Source organism: Falco rusticolus, chromosome 8, assembly GCF_015220075.1.
Source record: "Falco rusticolus isolate bFalRus1 chromosome 8, bFalRus1.pri, whole genome shotgun sequence".
In the NCBI taxonomy this organism is placed as follows: domain Eukaryota; kingdom Metazoa; phylum Chordata; class Aves; order Falconiformes; family Falconidae; genus Falco; species Falco rusticolus.
Window position 1 is genome coordinate 6,266,262 of NC_051194.1, and position 25,033 is coordinate 6,291,294.

A 25,033-nucleotide genomic window follows, 5' to 3' on the forward strand; every position below is an offset into this window, starting at 1 on the left:
ATTGCCTTAAATTCCTGAACAATTCATGTGCATACATGTTCTTTCAAAGCATCAAAAGTGAATATAATACTATTTAAAAGCTGATAGCAGATCTTATATTAAAGCTAACTGTAAATCTACATTTGCTTCTGCTAAATCTCCTGAAAAGGTCTCCTGTCTGTCTGCATGTTATGGCTTTTTTTGATACCATAGTGTATGCTTATTAAGTAATCACTACAATAAATGAAGACTTTCCAAAATGGATAGACAACTCAAGTTACTCTTTATCGTGCTTTCTGAATTGGGTGGCTCAGTTAAACTTCAGAATCACTCTTATTTTTAAAGCCTTGGAGGAAAAAAAAAATAGTTGTTTTTCCTTCATAATTCTAAAGAGTAGCTGTGTTTCTTGAAGTACTAAAGTACTTGTGAAATAGGTTTGGAACTGGTAAACGTACCTAAAGGTGGTTTTGGGTCTTCTGTGCCTATGCACCCAGGAGTGGCAGCTTCTGACGAGGGTGCTCTGCTTAATGTGCTGTGTCTGAAGGTGCTGGTGGGTGTTAGATTGAGAGGGTGAATCAAAACAAAATCCTCAGCGAGTAGGTGCAGGCAGGGTCTGAAACACAGGGCAGCAGGAATGCTGAAAGGAGTTTTTCTGCTGGAGCTGGTGCTTGATAAAGGGAGTTGCTGAGGATGCAGCAGTGCTGGGTGTGATTGAGCCTTTCTCCGCGGGGCTAACGGAATTACGGCAGCGTGAGGCTGTGACCTGTGCAGTGTGCCAAGTGTCTGGATGGAGGCTGACCCCAGGGCCCAAGGAGAGCCTTGCAAGGTGCTCGCTGCTGGTGGATGTACATTTTCATGGTTCCTCTCTTGCTCTTTCTTTACTCCTTCCTCAAAAGAAGTGGTCTGCTTTAGGCTGTGGTTACTCTCTCCATCTATAACTGTTCCACAGTTACTGCTACTATTACCTCATGGTTTCAAAAAGTTGTGGGTTCTTTGTGGTTTGTGTGGTTTTTGTTTCCCACCCCCCCCAGTGTTGCTGAACAAGGATGTAACCTCATTTGCAGAAAAGACCTGTCCATTTCAAAAAGGTACATGTAAGTGTAACTCAGAAAAGTATGTAAAAAACCTAATCAATAAAAAGACATAACTCCATTCAGCTTTCTTAGTCTAATTAGCAAAACCAACTAGGTCTTCATCGCTGGTGGCTGGCTGGCAGTGAACGGAGCGGGTCGGCCTGGGAATCAGCTTCGGCACGTGAGGAAGAGGAGGCGACAGCGTCCCGCCCCCAGGAGGCCGTGGGTCGCTTCCCCCTTCGATACAGGCCGTCCCCGCCCGCCGCCGCCCGGTAAGGTCGCCCTCGGACCCGACAGCTGCCCCTGGCGCTGCCCGGGACCCTGCCGGCCGCTGAGGTGAGCCCGGCCCGGGCTGCCGCTGCTCACCCCTCCCTGTCAATCACCCTTGGCTCCGCCTTCCGGCGCGCCTGAATGGCTGCGCCGCTGCCCCGCCCCCTCTGCCCGTGCCTTTTAAACGCACCGAAGGCCGCCGCCGGAGAGCCGCCCTCCCCGCCCACGCCTCCGCTGCTGCCTTTGCGGTTTCGCGCCTTTCTATTGGCTCGGAGAGATGTCCCTCAGGGCTCGTGACGCTGTACGCGACGTGACGTAGACCACCACCCAGGAAGCTCCGCCCACTTAGTCTCAACTCGGCTCTTGAGGGGAAAAACAATTTCAAGATGGCGGCGGCGCGGATAACAATGGGGAGTCGGGGGTTCGGGCCGGCCCGCGCTTGAGAGCGGCGGCCGCCAGGCCGCACCGCGCCGGGGGGGAGCGGAGCGGGCTCCTGCCGGGCCCCGGGGGTGGTGGGCAACGGCCGCCGGGCAGGGCTGAGGGAGGGGGGAGAGCGAAGCGGCACCGGCCTCGGGGGAGAAGGAGGAAGTGGGGCGGGGGGAGCGGAGCGGGCGCCGGGCCGGGCCGGGGGGAGGAACCGGGGAGGGGGAGAGCTCGGCGGGGAGCCCAGGTAAGGCCCGCGGGCGGGGGAGGAGCGGCGGAGGCCGGGGAAGGCCCGAGGGGGGGAGCCCCCGCCATGGCGGGGGCCGGCGTGAGGAGCCGGTGAACGGTCGGCGGCCGCCCCCCTCGCTCTCCGGTCCATGGTGCTGCCCCCCTGCCCCATGGCGGAGTTCGTGGTGCCGCGGCACAGCGCGGTGATGGAACGGCTCCGCCGGCGCATCGAGCTCTGCCGGCGGCACCACAGCGCCTGCGAGTCCCGCTACCAGGCCGTGTCCCCGGAGCGCCTGGAGCTGGAGCGCCAGCAAACCTTCGCCCTGCACCAGCGCTGCCTGCAGGCCAAGGCCAAGCGGGCCAGCAAGCACCGGCAGCCGCCCCCGGCGCCGCCGCCGCCCGCGCCCCCTCCGCCGGCCGCCGCCGTCGCGGGGAGCGCCGACAGGACCGGAGCCAACGGCCTGGACGCCGAGGCGGCGAGCGGCGAGCAGCACGGCCGCAGCAGCACGCTGATCGCGGTAAGCGGCGGGGCCCGGGGGGAGCCGGCGGCCGGCGCGGTTGTGCCCGGCTGGCACCGTGACCCCTCCGGAGCTGGCACCGGGTGGAGGGAGGGCTTGGGGCGGGGAGGGGGGCCGGGGTTGGCGTCGATTTGCGGAGCGCTCTTGCCTGCTCAGTTACAAATTCGCAGCTGATAAGGGCTGTTTTATTTTCTCTCGTCGCCTTTGCGTGCTGGAAAAGTACATAAAAACTGCGGCCTGCTGAGGTGGGAACAGGGGGTGGCCGCCTGTGATGGTTACAGTCATTTAGAGCAGCGCTCCGTGAATTGTGTTTTTGGCTAATTCATCTAAAATGTCCCTGCAGAAACTGTCAGAAATTAATGCTGTGGTGGCTTTGGATTTTTTGTTTGCTTGCTTATGTCTTTAATTTAGGCTGTAGGGGCTTAGTGGTGTTACTTGATAACGATATAATTATTACTGAGGGGGAATTTTTAAGACACATAAAGTGTCCATTAATTCTGGTACGTATTGGAAAGAATTTCAGTGGAAAGGCAGCTGCTTATTTGCCACTCACTCCAGTGGGTGTGAACACTATGGGAATCCCACTCCACCCATTAAAAACTGGCTTAGCTCAAAATCTTAATGTTTCTCTGGCTTCTCTAGCATTTCTGGTTGTTAGGGTATATTCATACAGTCCTGTTTGTATATCAAGATAGCTATTGCTTAACTTATTCTGAGCCCTTTAAATAACACTGCTATGTACTAATGTGTCAGTAATGTAGGTTAGTAGGATAACCTCTTAAAGGCTGCCTGTCTTAATACCTTTCTTCCTTAAAACCAGGTCTTTCTAAATGGTGGCCTGCATGAAAATGATACAGTACTGTACTGTCTTTAAAAGGGGATCCTGGATTAACCTGAGACATTTCTAGGTTAGTGTGTAGATTAAATCATATTTTTAAGGTGGTCTGTGTGTTTGACCAGATCAGAAGGGAAGGAAGATGTGATTCTGTTCTTGGACTTCATTTAGTTAGTTTTTGAAATAGAATAAAGTTAGAGCTTATTGTGCGGATGGGTGTAACTGAACATGAAGTAAAATATTGAAATAGGGGGTGCATCAGTGTCATCTCTCGATGTAACTAGCACTAGGCAGTATGTGTGCAGTTTGTAGTATTTACAAGATGAACTGAAAATGTTATTCAGCTGAATTGTTTCTGTTCTTGCTAATACACATATAAGAATCTAGGGCTTGCAGACTTTTCAGAAGAGTAAGGCAGTGGTGACACAGTTAGAGCACTTCAGATGGTTGTTAAAAAAGGGTGCTTGAGGAAGAGAGGAAACCTTGTGCATTCCTGACAGTGATTCTGTAAAGCTTTCCAGGTAGCTGTTGTTCAGCAGACTGATCTTGAATGTAAACTTGGAGTCATTTTTGTTCTGAATCAACTTGTATTTTGTTATCTAAAGACTTGGTGGGATTTCTGCTTATTTCCTGTCTGTGCTCTAAGGCCTTTTGCGTATAGGGCTCTATCCATTAATAATGCGTATTTTTGTTACACACAGAGCTCTTTAGCATGTCAAATCCTGTTGTTTAAACTGCCACCACAGGTCTTCATATTGATCTTCTAAAAGAAAGATGTCTTTAATTCATTGGTGGTGTTTCTTTTAAATTGCTTTGGATGTGGATTTGACCTAATTAGCGTCCATTATAATGACGACTCTCAACAGCAGTGAGGTTCTGAAATACACTGCACATCTGGGGAAGCCCTTCTTGTACAGGAAGCTGCTGCCAGTGGCCAATTTACACAACAGAAGAGGGTTTTAAGTGTATGAATGACTCCTCCTCGTGCTGGCCTGCTGTTTCCTTCCTAGGATACATGACTCTAAGCTTAATTGCAGCTGCTGATTCATCACCTCGTTACTAGGGTATAAAGTTGGTTTGCTTAGTAATTCAAGTTTTGAAAAACAACAACAAACCTCTGCTGCTAAAATCTGAATTTCTTTGGTGTAAGAGGTACCTCTCTAGGCTGGTATTTTACCTCTAGCAATCGTGTAGCTGTTATCAAGAGCAGGCATGTGCCTTGTATGGGAAGGATGTGGGTTTGGTTTACAATATTCAATAATGTTTGGATGAACACCAAAATTACCTTATTGTAAAATATCCTGGACACATTCCTTTCAAAAGAATGCTGTTAGAGCAGAGAAACATGCATTGTATCAGCTATCACTGCTGTTACGATCCAGAGGTTTCCATGAAGCTACATGTGAATCTTCTCTTGGAAACTGGTAGTTTGTGTTGAAAGTTAATGAAGCATTTATTTTGAAATGTATCTTTGAAAGATAAAACAACTCATGTAAAGGTAAAAGGTTTATGATTTAGCATTCAAGGGCTTGTAGTAGAAGGATGTGAATCTACACTGCCACAAGTGTGGACAGTGGACAATGTGAGCACTCCCAGATGCTATGCTTAAGAGCATCTTCTGCAAATTCAGAAGAATTACAGGGAACAGGATAGCACCGCTGCTTCCTCCTTAATGTCTTGTATGACTTTTCACGTGGCCAAAATCAGATTTTCTCTTCTGTTAGTCTTTTTTCTATGTTAGATCCTGAAGTAGATCCTGAAGTTGGATGGGTCTTGCTTACAAGCAGAAGTAAAGGGTACCTTCTTCCTTTGTTTTCTTGCTAAGCAGCTTTAAAATTTGAGCCACAGAAACCAAAAGAATACGGTATTGGTACAGAAATACCTTGGATGATTTGTGCACCATGTAGGCCTGTCCTTCATTTCAGGAAAAAGATGAAAAACATTAGCTTGCTTTCTTTTTAAATTTTGAGACCATAATCTAATGGGAGATTCAAGTGTTGACATTTACTTCACATTTCTGTTGTTTAAGATGACATTATTAAGACTACATTCGAACTGGAAGATGCTTTATGTTTGGATAATGTATTGTCTGTTGTGTTAATCTTCGATTTTTGAGAAACAGGGAAGTTGGGAAGATACAGGACTTGGTCACTAGAACATTTTTTCCTCTTTGACAGGTTTTGTTTTGAGAAAGTTCGTTTTGATAATGCTGTTTAAATTCTTTGCAGTAGAAATGTTGGCTCCCTTGTATTTCTCTGACAGACCATAATGTAGTGTATCACTGAGCTGAACAGAAAGTGTTTCATTGACATGTGAATGAGGAGAATGGCAAGATCTGGATTTTCATCTCCACTCCTTGTTTTATGATGTGGTTTCTTGGAAGGAGACCTGCTCCCTGTTTCTTACTGGTTGGTTGAATGTCATTAACCCCCTCCCCAGACCAGTTGTTGTGTAGATGGCTTGCTTTGTCTAGGACTGCCTCAAAACCACAAACAACATTTCTGGAATGGGCAGAGAAGGTCTAGTCAGTGGCCTGTCTTGGTAATGCTTTGTATTAAAGCTGAAAAACAGACCAGCATTTATTTGGTAGTGATAGAAGTTTTTACATTAATAATAGGAAAATTCTGATTTAAACAAAAGCACGAAGGAAAAAGTTTAAAAAGAAATTTAAGTGTAAGGAGGGCAACGTAATGTTTATTGGTTGAAAAGACCTAAAGAAAAAGTAAAGGCAATAGATTGCCTGGATTGTACTGACAAGCATTAATAGCATTCCACTAATGAAGCTCTGGCTGGTACACTTAACAATTCAGAAGACCTAATTTTTAAAGTGTAAGCTGTGGTATAAGGGTGTTAAATTGTGAAATTATGTTTTACCACAAAAATAGCAAATTATTTCCACATTATTTATACATAACCAGTATGTGCACTGTAGTCTTGCCACCATTGTTTGTTTTTGCTGACAAGTCTGATAGTTTGCTGCTCAACAACTCCAACAGGTTTTTCTTTGTCTCCTTTTAATTCTATGTGATGTATTGTTGTATGTTTGAAACATTTCCCTTACTAGATCAGTTAGATATGCTGTGATGCTTCCTAAATTGTAAGGATCTGGGAGTGACTGATCTGCTGCTGCTGTTTAAGTTCAAGTGAGGTGGAGGATCCGGCGTTGCAGCTGAAGGCACAGCAGGGTTTTTTTTGATTCAGCAGAACAATTCCCGTAGCCGAAGCTGCCCCCTGTGACTAATGCAGGCTTAAGATATTTATAGACATGCATATCCACAGCCCTTCTTCACTCCAGCAGGCAGCCACCCAAATACAAAAGTCTTCTGGAATGAAAGTAAAAGTCAAAATTAAAATTAGTCCAGCAGTTTGGTTCTGACAACGCAGTGGAATGCAGGAACACATTGGGTAATAAAATGCTTTCCTTGCAGGGGAGTGCAACTTTGGAAGCTGTGGGTAGATGCACAGTAATGGGGAGTTCTTACTATGTTGTGTAGTCAAAATGTTAGGTTTTCTGTCAAAAATTGATGTGCTACAATTTCTGATACTTGCATTGTTGTTCCAGCTTAAAAGGTCTTCATCTTTGTTGCTTCTGTCCTTGGCAAGGCAGGAGAGGAGAATCTGTACTTACTGTATGCTCTGGTTCATGGGAGCTTATATGTGCTGCGATATTACCACTTCCATGGCAGAAAAACAGATATATTCTGTTTTGGTTTTCCCTTCTAGGTGAGAATGCTGGTATCTAGCTAGGAGGCATGTTGGAACTAGATTTTTATTATGTTTCATAACTTAAGACACAATTCTGAGACTGAAATGATAAACTTACTCCAAATAAAATAAAAAAATGTAAAGCTCTGTTGAATCCTGTAAGAATATTTTAATCTCTGTAACAGATGCTTTAAAAGACTAAACAAGAACATTATATGGAGACTGAAAGGCACAGTTTAAGAACCAGATTTTTTTAAAGTTTCATTTCTACCATATTCACTAGGTATTTTTTCAGAAAAAATGCAACTTGCATACGGTTTTTGTTTTTTAATGTATGTATAATTACTGTCTCCAGTTACAGGACTCATAAGTATAAGAGATTACTGGATTTTGACAAAAGTAGTTTAGTTGGCTGTCCTCAGTTTAAAAATTCTGCATTGTGAATGATTTCTTGCTTTCAAGCAGACAATATGAACTAAACTTTTGTGCTTGTTAAGTTCAAATGCACTGAAATGTCATTGGTTTCAGATTATTATCTAAAACTAGTTTCAGGTATTGAGTGTTTCACACTGATGTTTTGCTTTCTGGAATAATCTTTTTCTCTTAAAAAAAACCAAAATCCCAACAAACCAGGCCCCAAAAACACAACATAAAAGAGCAACAAAAAAACCAGAACAACTTTGTTCCACTATTTTGACCAGTGACTGGTGCCTCTTTCCCACCGAGGCAGTAAGAGAGCACTGCACTGGGCTCTGAAGTTGTGAACTCTGTCAGTGCTAACAGCAAAGCTGTAAATAAAGTTTTAAGGCTTTTCAAATTCCTTTTTGTTGGGCTTCCGTGGTAGTTAGTGGACAGCTTTTATGAAGTCTGCCAACTCACCCCTGCAATAAGACCACAATATGGCTGAGCATCATTGTGGTGTAACTGGTGGGTTTAAGACAGAGATTGAATATAATTTATTAAAATGGTTTGTGTGCTGCCTGTTTTCTGATGGAAGCCTCGTTATTTGACTCGACATGCATCCACCTCTGCCATTGTGGTCCGGTCGTAGTCAAGTGTAGTGTGTATGTCCTGTGAATTACATGGTCAGAGGCTGCTTGTGTTGGACAGCCTCTTTTGTTGTGATGGATGACACCTGGGTTTTATCAGTTTTTGTTCCTCACATGGGGAATCCACAGTTATGGCCTGGCTTGCATGTGTGCTCCTGCTAAGTAAGTGTATTTATTATTGTGTTGAGGACTGTCTGTTTTGCTCATGTGAATAAAATGCAGCTCTGATGATAGATGTGGAGGAGTGTCTCTTTGAGAAATGGTATGTCCCGTCTTGGGCTGAAGGACTGAGGCCTGCTTACGTCCCTTTCTTTGCACTGTTCCTGTATTGTTTTAAATACTTTAGTTAAATGCTTTTGGAGGTTTAATACTTTCAGGCCTAAATAGCAGAGGTCTTGGAGGTTCATCTTTTGTTATGAAGCTGAGTAGGCTGAGAAAATGTGGGAATACATTTCTGTATCCTATCTTGTGACAGTGGAAAGGATTGTCTTGTGTTATAAATAAAATTGATTGATTCTGCTGAGGAAACCATAGTCGGCATACCAGAGGGCCACTGTGCCTTACAGAGTGATAGTGGACAATAAAATTAAAGCTAAAGGGATTTTCTTGGTGAGTAGTGAGTTATGCTTTACTTTGTCATGTTTAGTGGTGGAGATTTTTTTTAGTTTTGGCAGAGGAGAACAGGTTTTTCTTGCCCTGAGAACTCTGTTGGAACAGCTTGATATGTAGATAGCTTGCAGTCTGACTTGTATCTCACATGCTTTGTGTTATCCCCTGCGCCCTCCCCCCCCCCAATAATTACTTGGATAGACATAGACAAGTTGGGGGAGAACTGAATCTAATATTTCTTTCTCCGTTAGGAAACCAAGAACTGAGATAGTATGTAAGAAATGCATATAAGAAAGGAATTTCACAAGAGAAAGTTGCATTATTTGCAGAGTACTTACATGAGTGTATTTGGTGTGAGAATTTCAGGTTCTGTTACTCAAAATTAAACACAAGTAAATAGAAGGTATCAGGATATATTTCTAATGGCAGAGGAGAAAGAACCTGTAACTTCTGTCTTCCACAAATTTTTATAGCATTGTCTTGTTTAGAGAGGAAAGGAGGTAGAAAATGGAACACTGTTACTAGGTTAATTTTAAGCCGGTTAGCTGGCTGTATTGTAGGTACTAACTATAGTAGCGTAAATCTCAGTATAGACATACTGCCATAATATCGAGGTACGCTTTTGACTTTTTAATGTTAAAACTGAGCTAGGATGCAAGTGCAGTTGGTAAATAGCTTCTAAAACTCGGAAGTTAAGTGTCCTGGTCATGAACTGAGCTCAATCTTTTCTGATACAACAGAAGATAAGCAGATTTTCTTCCTATCTACATGTCTATTGGCTGTCATGTACAGGTAGGATATCTTTCAAATAATTTTAGGTTTAGCTGAGCTGAAGCAAGGCTGGAAGCAGTCACTCCCAAATTTTACTTCATTAGTGAAGTCATTAAAGTTATTTTTCATCCATTCTCCTTTTTCTGGACAAAGGAATATAGTTCTAGATGAAAGAAGGATTTTGTCTAGAGCAACTGAAGTCAAGATGTCACCAAGAATCAGATATCTGAGCATTATGGCTGTTAAAACTCATATAGATATGAAAGCTCCTATGTATTCTTTCTGACAGAAAGAGCCTGTGATGGATATTAGGGCTCTGTATCTATTTCTGGACTAGCATAACTGTAGTTTATAGGCATGGATGGTTTAATCTTAGACTGGTTAGCTACATATATTGCAAACAGTGTAGTACAGTAGCAAAGACCTTGGGACAGATTGACTTCTAGGATATTTGTCTAGCAACCCAGGTGGGTTTTGCAGCCTGTAAAAGGCTGTGTGCAGTTATAGCTCTAATGCTACCAAAATCCTAGCTGTCTTGAGTTGTCTATATGAATTATAATTACAGCAGTGACCCCAGTGGGCATATATTCTGTTTTAATATAGACATTTGCTTCAGCTATGAGAAAAATATGTTCAGTGTACAAAACTAAGTTGTTACTTGTATGTCAGTTTTCAGGGAGTGTGTTTTTCCCTAATGATTTAGAATTAAGGAGGATCCATTCCTAAACTTTGAGTGATTGACTCATCATATGACCTTGGGCAAGTTAGTCATCCACCTTGAGCTTTGGTTTTCCCAGTTGGAGTATTAAGTAAACAATGAGAAACTTGCTGAAAGACAAATGTTGTGATTGAGTTGAGGCTTCCTTGCTTTCTGTTGTTTTGCCTTTTTACAAAGAAGTAGATATCCATTATTCTTTCAAGCCAGTATTTGAAATATTCAGTCTAGATCTGCTACTCCAAGCTTAGACCTACAGCCTCCTCTCCAAATTTATACCTCACCTCATCCTACGAGGGCTTCTGTTGATGTCGCTACTCTGCTGCAACTTCCATGAACCATGTAGAAGGTCACAGTCTCCTGGGAAGCTGTAGTCTGTCCCTCAGATAAAAGGACTTTGCTGCTACCTATGCAAGTGTTAAACAAGTAGTGTGTGTGGTTGGTTTTTTTCTGAAGATCAGCTAACTGTAGACTGTTAAAAAAAAATTACACCAATTAACTGTGAACCGGTCCTTCTGTCCTTAAATCAAAGAATGCTGTTGCCCAGGCAAGTGCTGCAAAATTCTTCTCATAATTTATGCTGGCTCTACATACAACCTCTTGCTCAAGTGCTGAGATCTTGAGGTTTCCCCTGTTTGTTCTTTGATGAGACAGTTTTCCCCAAGGGTTAGTGGACTCTGTCGTGGAGACTGGAAGTAATATTAAAATAAGCATACTTGTCTTGAAGTTTGTTTAATGAGCTGCTTTTCTGCCATCTGAAAGGACTGTCATTCAGTGAACCACACTTCTGAGGGGTGGCTTTTTGTGGGGATTCTCCTCGTGTGTCCTGCTGAGATGTACAAAGGCATCTCGTACAGGTCAGGGGAGCTGATGGGAGCTTTCCCTCTTCAAGCACACTACTCTGTTCAAACAGTGTCTCTGCCCTACAGGTTTGTCTGCATTGGTGTAGCTTTCCAGCACAAGCAAAGCACAACTTCTTTTACAGAATGCACCTGAGGGAAGGAAAAGCTTATAGTCATCTTTGATGTGTGCATGAATTCTGTTTTCAGATGTTTTTGAGGTCAATGGAAAGAACTTTTGTATTTGAAAGAATGCTGCCAGGAAAGAGAAGTTGAACAAAGGCTCTCAAGCTCTGGTTTTAAAACCGTTGCTGTACCCTCTGGTTGCTTCTAGGTGGCACTACAAGTAAAATAATACGTGCATTCACTAGCTATGAGAAGCCAACAGTTGAGCTGGTTGGGGCTCTGGTGATCATAGTGCAAAGAGGAGCAGCTGGCAAGTGCTCCAGGAGAAAGGAGAAAAGGAACAAACTTACTCTGCTGTGATGGAATTGACTGAACTCTGAATTGCATTTTACATAAGTGTGAAACAGGGGTCGCTTAGTGGAAAAACTTAGCGAAAAACCAAAGAGATAATTGTGCACAAAATTTACATGTATATATAGTTCTTCTCTAAAAACTATAATCACAAGGGAAGTGGTTCTCATTTTCTTTAAATATTTAAATGTGAGACTGCTTTCTAAAGCAATCTTATAGAACAACTATGCCATGTTACATGGGCCAAAAAAAATACAGGGCTTTGTTCTCATCTAAAATTTGAATCATAACATTCTTCGAATATTTTTTTTTATTTTGAGTAGGAAACATCATAATATATTCCAGTTCCCAGCTATTTCTCAACTTCTTGTTGTTGTGAAAGTATATGGCAGGTTTGGTTTTGTTTGAAGGAGGGGGCTCTGATTGTACGTAATTTTGGAAGTTTACCCAAAGAGATGGTAGTAAGGAAGTGATCTCATGTGTTGACTTGTAAAACAAATATTATCAGAGCAAAGATTTAACCTTTTTTTCCTAAAATGTTTTATGCAGAGCTAGACAATGTTTTGGTAAGAAGTAAAATAACTAAAACCTTCCTTTTTTTTCAGCAGCTCCATGAGACTGTGAAAAGAAAGCTTGATAGTGCTGCTTCCCCTCAGAACGGAGACCAGCAGAATGGCTATGGTGATGTGTTTTCTGTGTCCAAGAAACTACGTCGTGATGATGGTCTTGGTGGAGTGAGTGGTTCGTCCAATGGAATGCCCCCTGTGTCTCCGCTCCATCATCTTGACAAGAAATCTGGCAGTGGAGATACTTTACAACTTAATGGAAAACATTCAATGGGGTTAGACGGTATCAGCAAGAAGTGTCTTCCAGATTCCAGCCTGCACATGAATGGAGGTGGTGATGCTGATGACTCATTTCCTCTGAGTTTGAACAAAGAACTGAAGCAGGAGCCCGTAGATGATCTTCCGTGTATGATTGCTGGAGCAGGGGGATCTATATCTCAGAATAACTTGATGCCTGATCTTAATCTTAATGAGCAAGAATGGAAAGAACTTATTGAGGAGCTTAATAGATCAGTGCCTGATGAAGACATGAAGGATCTCTTTAACGAAGACTTTGAAGAGAAAAAAGATGTAGATTCTTCAAATTCAGCTGCACAGACTCCGTTGCCACAAGATATTAACATAAAGACTGAGTTTTCCCCAGCGCCCTTTGAACAAGAACAGATGGGATCTCCCCAGGTTAGATCTACTTCTTCAGGTCCGGCATTTATTGGTGCTGCTTCTGTACCTGTAAGTGCTGCTTCTCCAGCAGTTGGTAGTTCTCAGGCTATGTTTCAGCCTTCCAGTCAGTCAATGACTGAAAATCCTAATCAGCCCATGATGCAGGCATCAAACCACTCTCAGAACGTCCAGAGGCCTCTCCCCAGTGTGTTGTTACCTGGGAAGGGTGCAGGAAGTGCCAAAGAAATGTCTTCTGCTCATCAACTTCAGCAGATTGCTGCGAAGCAGAAGAGAGACCAGATGTTGCAGAACCAGCAACAAGCTTCACAAGTCCACCAAACAAATCAGATGTCTACGTGGCAACAGTCTGGGCCTTCTCATAGCCCACTGGCTGGCCCATATACCATGGAAAATCCCACCAGCCCATCAGTTTACCAGCCAGACTTCAACAATCAGAAACTCATGATGCCTAACATGGGAAATAAAAGCTCACCGAGAGCTGGAGGCAATTACCATGTGAACATTTTGGGTCATCAGCAAAACAGTTTGAACCAGAACCCTGTGAATAGTCAAGGCTCTATGCTAGACTATGGGAACACCAAACCTCTTTCACATTACAAAGCAGAATGTGAACAGGGGGTTACAGTACCTGGTCAAAACAAGACTCCCATGTTGGCGTACATACAACAGCGCCAGCAGCCACCGCTGTCTCATGTGAGTGATGACCAAAATGGGATGATCCTGTTGAAACCCAAGTCTGGAAACATCGCCTACCGGCTACCGCACAGTCAGGTGAATGTTCTGGTTTTTGTTACTTTTGTTTAGCAGCAGATTTAAGGTTTTGCAGGAAGGTGCTGGATAGGTAAGCCTGGAGTACAATTTACTTGGTATTTTTTAAAAGTAGTTGCCACATGATTTTAAAGAAGAAAATGCTCTTATGCAATAAGCTGAGACAGGAATCAAGAACTCTGTTTTCCACTGGGGGCAGTTTTCAATACTTGGTTCTAGGTCATGTGGTAACGTGTGATTTCCAGCTTAATATACTTTGTGGGCACCAGATTATGTCACACTTCATAGAAGCTTCTGCTTACAAAGATAAATAGATGCTTTGTAAACTTTTGCCTAAAATAACTCATATAAAACTGTAGTGTTAAACAGTGTTCTCAAAGAAGCTTTGATTTCTTTACCTCGTTTTTAGTCCCTGCTTGTGTCAGAATTGGCTTACTATAAAAAGACGTGCCTTTGGTTGCTACTTTTTTGAAGAGAGATGGGAGTAGGGGCTGCATTCCTGATGTCTTGAGTGTTCCTTGGGCCTTTTCAGATCTAAGAATTTGTTACTGGTTAAGTCTCTGGGGATTGGGGAAGCATGAGATTGGAGAGAAATATATCTTTAAGAATGAATAATAGTAGTATTTGTCTGCTTGAAGCAATATGCCTTAGGGTTTCCTGTAAAGGAAAATTCCAGATGGTGCTGCTTTGCCTTATATATAACTGATACTACAGGTATGCTGCAGGTGAAAATTTATGTACTGGATGGAGGTATAGACTTGTTGGGATTCTATAACATGTGCCCGTGATGCACATATTAGAGGGCTTGTTGTAAAAAAAAAAGGTCTTTGTATAAGGATTAAAGCCCTTGTAGCAAAAGTTGCTGGAGATCCAACTCTAGTTGTATGTTCTCTCAACAAAACAAAAAAAGCTCTGATCAGTCCGTCATAAAGACCACACTGATGTCCAAATAAAAATCTGAGATGAATGTGTGCTTCGTAAGGCACAAAAAAATTTTAATCTGTTACTTCTGCCAGTTTTTAAAGAAACTAACAACATTTTGAAGGAAGAAGGAGAAAGGATAGAGATGATTGTGTATGTCACATCTCCCCCTCACTGAAAAACAAGAGGGTGACCTTGCATCTACACTGTCACACTTGCACTAAATTAACAGAAATAATGATGACACTTGTGGAGAATTTCTTAAAAGCTTGCATGTAGAACCACTTAGCACAGCATTACCTATATTTGGCTCATGATTTCTTATGGAACGGCAGAGAATGAGAACCAGCAGCAGAACACATTAGCTGAATTCGAAACTTGAAAGTAGTATTTGTTTGTGTAATTAGAAATGAGACTGAACTGTGCTTAAAAATTTTACAAATTGTCAAATTTCAAATAGATTTGTCTGTGCAAAGAGGACCCTATCACATCTGGAATGATGATCTTTCCATGTTAGTTTTGCTTATCACAGGTTCTGATATAAAAAAAAAAAAAGCAGGCTTATGAAAAATAAGTAACAAAAGGCTAATCTGTAGTAGGACTTTCCTCTGTGGAATATGGAAATCGTTGGATTGCTGTAAGAATGAGAAGACCCATTTTGATCAGTCATAGCCTTCTTCCCCTTCACCTGCAAATAGTAAATACTCTGATACTATAAAAAGCAACTTTAGGAGGTGTGGCATGAACACTTGCTGAATTAAATGTTGACAGAAGAAGCAGGATTTAAATAAATGTTTTGTATAATGAAAATGTAAGGTGTAGTGTTTGAAAAGCTGCTACCAACGTAAGCTGAAGCTGGTGTGTTTGAAGTGCCGTTTGTAACTGGTGCTGCTCCTCTGGCTGAGCAGAAGCACGCAGAGCTATACTCACCTGTTTGAGCTGGACTTTGGGAAGCACTTGGAGACTGAAGTTAAAGCCTCTATTCCTGAACGGTGTGGAGCTTCTGACCTTAACTCTGAACTGTCACTTCTGTGTCTGGCACTTTATGGATGGGGTTTTGTCTGTCTTTAATTAGCTGAACTGGAAACTGTATCACACTTTACCTTTTCTGTTAGAAGCTTCACAGGTAAAGAAACTGTTGCATAATGATGGCAAAATAAAAGGAACTGATCTAATTTTTATTAAATAGTGTAAATGCATGAATAAGGAACAATTGCCGATTTCTGTTTTTCTGAGTTGTGTTAGTGATTCCACCTCCCTCTGTAGACTTTGTTTATAAAGTCTCTCTTCCTTATCCTGTAAAATGATAAAAATAATACAAATCGTGATCATCACCATCAAAGTGCTTTTGATGTAATGACAAAATTTCTCAATTCTGGAGGGCTAGCCTCTTCCTGTAACTCATGTCACTTTTTGTATATTCTGCAGGATCAAAACCCTTCTCCTAATGTTCCTCGTGTTCCTGTTTCTGTTCCGGGCCCTGGCGTGGGTGCCCAGGCTCCAAACGTCTCCATGGCAGGTAACCACAGCAACTCACCTTATCTCAGCAATCAGCAGCAAGCAGCAGTGATGAAGCAACACCAAATGCTGATGGACCAGCAGAAGCAGAGAGAGCAGCAACAAAAGCACTTGCTTATGGAGCAACAGAAGCAGCAATTCCTAATGGAACAGAGACAGCAACATCTTCTGGCAGAGCAGGTGAGGGGCCAGCAGTCTTTTTCTTTGCACTGATTTGCTTTGGTGGACGAAACAGCATTTGAGATTTTATCGAACAGTTATCACATTACAAAATAGGGAACGGGAATGTAAACTACAAGGCACTTTGATATCATAAGTATAATAGTGGTTTTGTGTTTCTATAAAAGCAACCCAAACGTGTGGCACTTCATTGCTGAGACTTATTTTTCCTGTTGTTACAAGGCATTGTGGTGAATGAAAAGAATAGGTAGAATTGAGTAGTGTGAAATACAAGACAATACCTACATGGGGAGAATGTATCATACCCACAATGGTGTAATTCTTTGTGGAAGAAAGGCAAATGGAATCAGAGCAAAAATAAAAGATAAAGTTGGGTTACCATTGATGTGTTCTGTTAGAGCTTTAAAAATCTGGAAGCAATGAGAAAGGGACTCTCTAAGCTCATTGTGCCTTCTGCCTTTCTTCCTTGTGATATCCACACCAGTTCATGTTTCGAATCTTAACACATCTTTCACTTTGTTATTTGGGGAAAAATCTGCATCTCACTTGCATCTTATCTTGCCAAAATAATTTAACTGCTATCCATCAGACTGCAGAAAGCTGCTTTAGCCTCTTGCAGGGAAACAGGCTCCTTGTGTGAACCTTTATAACCTTTAAACCCTGCAACTCTAAAGCTGTCTTTACATTTGGTATTCTTAATTTTTTCGGTTTTTTTCTCTTTTTGTTTTGTTTTCTTTTTCCTTTTTCTGAGCTGGATTCTGGAGCTTTTGGTTTCTCTCAGAACTATGGCATCTCTTCTTGGCTTCTGTGGTCAGCCTCTTTCAGGTTTGACTGGTCCTACAAGCAGCAGGTCCTTTCTGTCAAGCAGCCTGCTCTCTTCATTCCTCTGCATGTCTCAACAAATTCTTAGTTGTAGACATTTCAAAAGGATGGTAGTAACATGTATCTGCCTATTAGTCTCTCCTGTAAAGACTTACTGCTTGTGTCTTTACCCCAGTACTCTTAGAAGGGAATTTCTGTCCCCTTCTGTGCTGCGTAACTTTTCAGATAAGTAGGTAGTTGTGCGTTGTATCACAACTTAGTTATCTCAGAATTGCAGTCTGGCTGAAGATACCTGTGGAAGAAGAGCCAGAAATAATGTGCTTGGTATGTTTCATATTGTAAAAGCAGCCTGTTGGCTGTTTGCACTGTGAGGATCTCTGAACGCACTATTGGTGCATGCATGTATATACACTCGACATTTCCCTCAAGGCTTTAAATTTCATAGTCCCCAAAAGTTTCTTAATAGAAAATATGCTCGTTTTATTTTTCAAATGATTTTATCATAAAGTGGTAGGGGTTGACTGCTCCTTTGGAGAGGCAAGGTTATTTTCAATCATTAGTAGGGTTTGTTTTGATTGATTGCTGCATTGTTCAGAAAATGGTGTTGAACCATGATTACAAAACTTGTATAGCTTCTGTTATAAACTTAGTTCTGCAGTTTTCCATAATCTAGGAAAACCTGTAGTATGTAAGAATTTGCGTTTGTGTTTATTTTTTCATTTTTGAAAACAAGGGCTAAAAAAAATCTACATATTCAGTATTTACTTTTCTGTGTAACATTGCTGATATTTATGACTTGTAATTCTATTTAATTCCTAAAGAGAGATCTAAAATAAGTTGATCTGGGGGTAAAGAGCAAAAAAGTATATGTGAATTTTTTTATACACACTCACTTTTGCTCTTTTTGTACCTGTTAGTGTCTTCAGAGTATTGCTAAGGATGTCTGATTAAAGGACTAATATCCCTGATTTTCAGTTTTTTAAAGGCTTCAGACGTGCATTGCAGTAACTTCTGTTGCCCTGCTGTCTCTGAGTTCCTGGTCTTGTCACTTACCAGAATAAATTGTCTATGTTTGAACCTTGAGAGCAAAGGTCTGAAGTGACTTTAAGGTAGCAGAAACCCATTCAATTACCAGCTCCGCATAAAAGTATGCAGATAGCTTGTTTTATCCATGATAGTCACCCTTGGAAAAAGCTTGACTTGCTTTATAATTGTCTCGCATTGGAATTTCCTTAGGAGAAACAGCGGCAGCAGCAAGAGCAGCAACTGCAGCGGCATCTGACTCGACCACCTCCCCAGTATCAGGATCAACCACAGAATCCATACCAGCAACAGGTTGGACAGTTCACAGGTAAGTAAACGTGGCAATTGAAATAATGGCTGAAAAAATATCAGGAGCAGCAAATAAGGTGTCTTCAAACTTCCTGGACTGGATAGCTTTTAATTAATTTATTACACCATCTGTCCATTTCACTGCGCCTTAAAACTTTTAGACCTGTACTCTGATTCAGTTGCAAATTAACAGCTTCCCCTGTCCCAGGTATGTGGGACAACTTAAACTTGTGATCCTTAATATTGCTTTGGAAATGGATAAGAGTCTGAAGTACCTTCATTGTTCTGAAGGCTTTTTTATAATACCATTTCCCTTTACAGCTTGGAAATTCTCCTTAACTTCTTCATATATTAGGATTCTTTATTTCCTGATGCCTAACATCACTACTGCTTGCATCTATCACAGGCCCTCATTAAAGAAAAATAAGTGATGTATTATGTCTTTCATCTGCTAGGATGAATTTAAAATTCTCCAATATTCTTATCCCTGCTGTCCTTAGAAGGGAATGCAGTTTGATTTCTCTTCAATACATGTTAGTGTCCTACATGTTTTTTTTGGTAGGTGAAGCAGCTTGGTATGTCTTTAGTGTTTTAATGCTGATAAATAAAAGATGTTGTAACCGCTAAGCTGAAATAGCTTCATGAATATGGAAGAACTAGAGAACAGTAAAAACTCATCTCCTTACCTGAAAAATCCTTACTTAACAGGGCATCAAGAAGCCACTTGTCTTTTTTCGTAAACCTAGAGTACAAAAAAGTGCTTATTCCCTTCACATTGTATCCTTAGTCTCTTATGTTCTCACAGAAATAAATACTGAAGGGAAAATATGCAAACAGAAGTATGATACCCTCATTCTGACAGTGTTCGTGACTATGCAGTGTCTAGTAGAGCTATGACTGGGTTTTGTTACTTAACTGAAAAAACTTGATACCAATACAAAAGGATTGTGTTAACAGTGTGATCAGTAGCTTCCTTCAGATATTGCACTGAAACTTTTTTTTTCTCCCGCTACTTTTCTAAAGAAATACAGTAGTGTAGTAGTTAGAGTATGTTTTGCTATAGTGAGCATCAGTAGTATTAAACCAATTCTTTCCTTGTTATGATGATTGTAACTATTTTTTGCATCTTAATTCCTGGTATGTGTGCTACCTCTTCACTGTGGTGGTCTAGTAAGACTGTTCCCCCATGCGTCCCACCCCTCCAACATTATTTTTTTTTATGGTGTTCTTTGTTGATAATTAATTCAATATAGTTTGAATTATATTTGAGTTAAAAAATCAAATTAATAATAATGGAGAGCCAATATTCCTCAGTTATCTTAAAATACAAAAAAAAATCTGCAGCTTGCTTTTTGATTTGGAAGTAGAGAAAGTACTAGTGTAGGTAGGTTTCCCATGGTCGACTGTAAGAAGTAGAGGGGATTATATGCATTACACTTCAAAGTGCTTTTCTATTTTTTTGCTTTAAGTAGGGGACTCTTTCTTCTACAGGAAGAAACTTTTTGCTGAGAAGACATACTTCTGCAAATAATCTTGCATGTTTATCAGAGTTGCATATTAACATAGCAAATATGTCATTGTGGAAATCCAAGATACTTGACCAAAAATTTCTGAAAACTATACAAAATAGAAGAAATTTCTGAAATTGGGAAAACACAGGACTAGAAGCCCTACAGTTGTACCATAAAAGATATGCAGTGTATGCATGGAATAACTGACAATGTGTGTGTGCAGTAAGTGGTATTTTTTAACAGTCTAGCAAATTGTGCATGCACTTCAAAGTATGTGCGTACCTTTGTTCAAAGAAATATTGGATTCCTGCCTTTAAAGTCTAATTGTTTTTTTTAACCAGTGATGCCAAACTCTTAGAAGTGGTGTTCAGATCTTTTAGGACATTGGCATATCTGTGTTTGAGATCAAGGTGGAGGTACTAACTGGAGCAACAACTGACACTTTAATTAAAATACTGCTGCCTGTGTGTTGGTTGCATAGGCTGGTCTATAAAAATGCAGCTGCACCTCCATTCTGGATTATAGTGTTTACAAGCCTAGCTTGGCTCTGGTTGAACCAGGGTATTTAATGTACAAAATATCTATTTGTATTTCAGGGTCATCTTCAGCCATGCCTGGGGTCAGTAATTTAGGACAGTCCAGCTCCAGTAGTCCACGGATGTTTCCTCAGACCCAGAACATGATTCAGATGGGACCTGGACATGCTTCTGTTCCTCCACTCCAGTCAGGTTCCAGTCAGCAGGATCGGGGGGTGACTCAGTATGCCAATATGCAAAACATTCAGCGAGGGGGATTATACAACTTGGCGTCTGGTATGACACAGATGGTTCCCCAGCATGCAACTCAAAGTGCCAATGGACAGCCACCGATGCAGAGACAAGGCAGCTTGGGCCAGGGTGCTGCTGTTGCTGCTGGGTATGGGCAGAATACCTTAGCAAACTCCAGTATTTCTCAGCAGCACAATAAAGGTGCACTGAATCCAACCTTATCTAAGCCACAGATGGCAAGAGTACCAGCTGCTATGGGGGCTCAAAATCCATCCTGGCAACACCAAGGTATCCCTAATATTAACAACCAGACGCAAGCAAACAGTGGCTTAGGACCATTTACTGCCAGCTCCTCCTTCCACATGCAGCAAACTCACCTAAAGATGGCCAACCAACAGTTTGCCCAAGGAATGCCTCAGGTAAGCCTAAGCACCAGCAGACCGATGACCTCCATGAATGCTGCAGTCTCTGGGCAGATGTTGTCGTCATCTTTAGGTGCACAGCAGCGGACAAACCCACCGACGCCGCAGCAGGTACCCTCACAGCAAGTCTTGCCTGGCATGAACCAGACTGTTCCAGACCTGAACGCTTTCAACCAGAATCCAAATCAGCAAATGCCCAACAGAGGTAATCTGCACTGTAGTCAAGGGTACCCTGTGAGGACAACCAGTCAAGAGCTGCCTTTTGCCTACAGTGGCCAGTCGGGCAATAATGGACTTCAGAACTTAACTGGTGACACAGATCTGATAGACTCTTTGCTGAAAAACAGGACTTCAGAGGAGTGGATGAATGATTTGGATGAGTTGTTAGGAACTCATTAAAATGGGGCCCGGGGGTGGGGGATTCTACTTTTTTAATTATTTCATGAAATAGAAACAACACTTGGACCAAAAAACCTGTGGCATTGAGGAGACTTGCAGGCATTAGAGGTAAATGGTTGGGAAGGGGACTGGAACTGCTTCTCAATGGGTGTTGATACATGGTAATGGCACACCAAGCAGGTCTGCAGGAGTAGTGTGCTTTATCTTGGTGTCTCTATGGAGTCGCACACTTGAACAGGTCAAAAAATACTGTGCGTGTCCTAGCCAGCCTTTCAGAAATCTCACTTGCAGTGTTCTAAAATTAATTTTTTTTAATTATTTAAAAATAAAACAGAATTCCGCAAAAATAGTGCAGAAAGAAAGCAAATAGTTGCACAAATTGTGTTTAGGGCTTAGTCTCTTGCAGCTGTTACTTGCAATAATTATTTGTTCATAGCTGGAACCTGACTTTATTTGAGAAGAGGCTGTATGCACCTGAGTACGCTTGCAAAATGTTTTGAATTGTTTCTTTTCCCCATTGCTGAAGCATGTGCCTGTACTCTCAATAAGCAAATGATATTTCACAGTAAATATTTCTAGATGCTGGTAATAGATGAAAGAAAGTATTAAAACCTGGCCAGTTAGTCTAGGTAGTAGTCATCTTAATAGATTGTAGTCTTCTAAGCTGCAGTTTGCACTCTGTTGTAGAGAGGCACAGTTCTTGGCTTATGTGTTTAAAGGGGGAATTTCTTACAGGAGAACTTTTAAACTATAGTAGGTTTAACATGAATTGTAAAGCCATTTACTTTGCACCTGTTTCTTCATAACTTATTTCCAAAGGTAGTTGTATTTAAATGAAGGCTTTGCTTCATGACAGCTCATCTAGTTTTCTTTGTTGTAAAAAGTAAAACTAACTTTTGTGATCAGTTCATTCCCCAAAGTTAGCAATGACACACTGAGCACAAGACTTTGTCACTTCAGGATAAAAATGAGAAAACAAGAATTTGGCTGAGAAGTGGAAAGTCCTTATCAGCAATAATAGCACAGGTAGCCGGGAGAATACTTACATCAGGGTTGCTCCAATATGGAAGTCTCCCCCTTTAAATACTTTTTTTTTTTTTTTTTAAATATTGGGTTACAAGTTCAATAATCTTTCTATAGACTGGTGGATTTACTTCTTTAATATCCCTTGAAGCAGATGCTGGTTCCTCAGCTCAGCCCAAGGAGACCTGTTATCCATATGTTGAGGTCAGTCCCAGAAAGGACAAAAACCACAATGGGAACAGTCAGTGTTCCAAAGTCTTTACTGTCTACCAAAAAAAATATCCCTTATCCACCAACAAACCACCTTGCCTTAACCTTTATTTTAAAATGAAAATAAAGTTGAAAGCTTTTTTTTTTAAATGCACAAATACCTCTTCCCTTTCTAAATCCACTTTTTTGGAAAACTTTAAACTTTCTAACGAAACCCAGCATTGTGATTTAAAAGCAATTTCCTTTAACTCAGACTGGCTTCTTCAGGAGTTTTCTGCACTGCAGAGATGAGCGAGAGAGGGTTTTTTTCCAGAGTGGGTGAAGGGAAGTGAAAGTTAACATTGATTTCAAAGAAGGAAAATATTTTACTGTATCTGCAGCTCCTTTATGAGACAATTTGCACTTTTTAAAACTGCTTTTTAACACTAATACTTTAACCCTTTCCAAATATGCATGGAACATTGTTTGTCCAGCACACTTACCTAGTGTGGATGAATTACGCTCTGTTGAACAGATTTGATACTGTATCATGTTGAACTGTTGGTGAAAGATATGCATTGATCAGTGGATCCCACCATTGAATAGTGGATAAAACTTCGCTGAAGCAGATTTGATCCCTTGTAGAGCTTTTGGAAAAAAAAAACCCATAAAGATTTATCTTTGGATGGGAAGAGGAAGGTGTTAGTGACTTTGGTTGTTGACACTTCTGATATTTTCTAGAATAAGTAGTTGAGATGCAAATAACCAATGCTAACTTTCCTTGTACTGGCAATCTAAGAAAAGAGCCAGTGAGTTTGGTTTACTAGTAAGTTAAACCAAAAACTGGTCCAAGGTAAGTGTCATTAGAAAAGTATAGATATAAACTAGCTATGGCAGGGGGAGGAGTGTTGCTGTATTTTTATTTTTAAGGGTTAACTTTGCACCAGTGTGCCTTCCCTTCCTGTTGGGGGTGCTTGGGACCTCATAATTTCAAGTGACATCCTTCAGTGTCACTAGTTTTTTCTCCCCCGTACAAACACTTGAGAGAATAACAGGGTAGTAGGATTCAACTTTTCTTTCTTCCCTGTTTAGGTTGTGGTGAAATCTGCTACTTTTTGCAGTAGGTTTTGCACACGGGCTTTGTTCTGAGTAAATCAAAACACAATCCATCCAGTTGTGATTTCTTAATTGGAGGAAAAGAACATCTGCTGTTTGCATTATTACTACCAAAAAGGCAATCCAGATACATGTCCAGGAAAAAGCAGATGTACTCTTTCCTCCACTGTTTCTGGAAGCTAAGGTGGATATTGCCCTGCTTGACCAGAGGGTTTGTTCAGGAAGGTACCTAGATTTGATGACAGGGCCTTCGCATGGTACTGTTGAAGTAAAATTAAGTGTGATTCTAGGCAAACTGGCTTATGATGCCCATTGGTCTTCATATGTGAACAGGATCCAAACAGCATTTAACTTGATAGAAGAAACAGCCCTCGCTTCTGGTTTTGGTCCTTGTCCACGTGATGCAATCAGGCTGTTGAAAATACGGTATCCCTGTAACAAAGTTGAAACAGTTCAATGGAAATGAAAATACGGTTTAGGTGTACATAGGTGCATGGGTAGGGCTGGGCTTTGCCTTTGTGCCCTTTAACGTGTAGCTGTTATATATGCACTTGGGCTTTCCATTTGCTGCAGCTTCAGAGCAATAAGATGTATCTCCCCTGAACTGTACCTGGCCAGCCGTCCATGGCTTTATTTATAAACTGCGGTTTTGGTTAGGTAGGAAAGGTGAGAGTGTCACTGTGCAACATCCACTGCCTTCCAAAAACCACGATTCAATTGAAAAGGGTGCTCAAAATTTTGTTATACACATTTCCTTTGTGTAAATAAATGTTTACAATTTTATATTAAAGATTTGAATAAGAGTTAGATCTTCTGACTGTATATTTTTTACTTTTTATAGATTTAAAAACTATAATTCTTTATATATGTGTTCGGGGGTATTATGGTAAGTTTTATGCTTGTAAATGGAGAACAGTTGAATTTGATGCTAACCTTTATGAATTTTTGTCATTGAAATGTATAAAGAGTCCATTAATCCCCTTATTCTTTTACTACAATTACTGGTGCACACCAAAAAGAAATCCTTCACTTCTGTTTTATCATTATAAAATAAATATTTTGCTAGTGTATTAAACATACATGGTGTGACTTTATACATTTGTGTGAGCTGAGAAGAGTTCAGCATTGCTGTTCTGGAGAGATGGTTCCCTTCATCCCAACACACACTTTCAGTCAGCCTGTCGCTAAGGCTCAGGTTGTTCTGCTGCGTCTTACCAGTTCTTGCAGTTTCAGAGCGTCCGTTTAAACAGGCCAAAACTGGATAAAGAGGCTGTAGGAGAGTTTACTTCAAAAACAAGGCTTTACGCTACACCCACTGCTTCTGGAC

At 41.3% G+C, this 25,033-nt stretch overlaps 1 protein-coding gene across 2 annotated transcripts; it reads left to right on the forward strand.

Annotated features, from left to right (window-relative positions):
* The first annotated feature begins 1,923 nt into the window (after positions 1 to 1,923).
* MAML1 (mastermind like transcriptional coactivator 1) lies at positions 1,924 to 24,785 on the forward strand. 2 transcript variants are annotated; one of them, XM_037397523.1, is made up of 5 exons: positions 1,924 to 2,491; positions 12,097 to 13,509; positions 15,856 to 16,125; positions 18,184 to 18,298; positions 20,387 to 24,785. In XM_037397523.1, the coding sequence occupies exons 1-5, from the start codon at positions 2,123 to 2,125 to the stop codon at positions 21,376 to 21,378; spliced, it is 3,159 nt and encodes a 1,052-aa protein (XP_037253420.1). In that variant the 5' UTR covers positions 1,924 to 2,122; the 3' UTR covers positions 21,379 to 24,785. The 2 variants fall into 2 exon arrangements, with proteins under 2 accessions (XP_037253420.1, XP_037253421.1); XM_037397524.1 differs by having other exon boundaries at positions 1,976 to 2,491; positions 12,100 to 13,509.
* The last annotated feature ends 248 nt before the right edge of the window (positions 24,786 to 25,033 follow it).

Coding starts and splice junctions, on each gene's coding strand:
- MAML1 (XM_037397523.1), top strand. CDS start 2,123: ATGGTGCTGCCCCCCTGCCCCATGGCGGAGTTCGTGGTGCCGCGGCAC. Junction 2,492..12,096: donor GCAGCAGCACGCTGATCGCG/GTAAGCGGCGGG, acceptor CTTTTTTTTCAG/CAGCTCCATGAGACTGTGAA. Junction 16,126..18,183: donor AACATCTTCTGGCAGAGCAG/GTGAGGGGCCAG, acceptor GAATTTCCTTAG/GAGAAACAGCGGCAGCAGCA.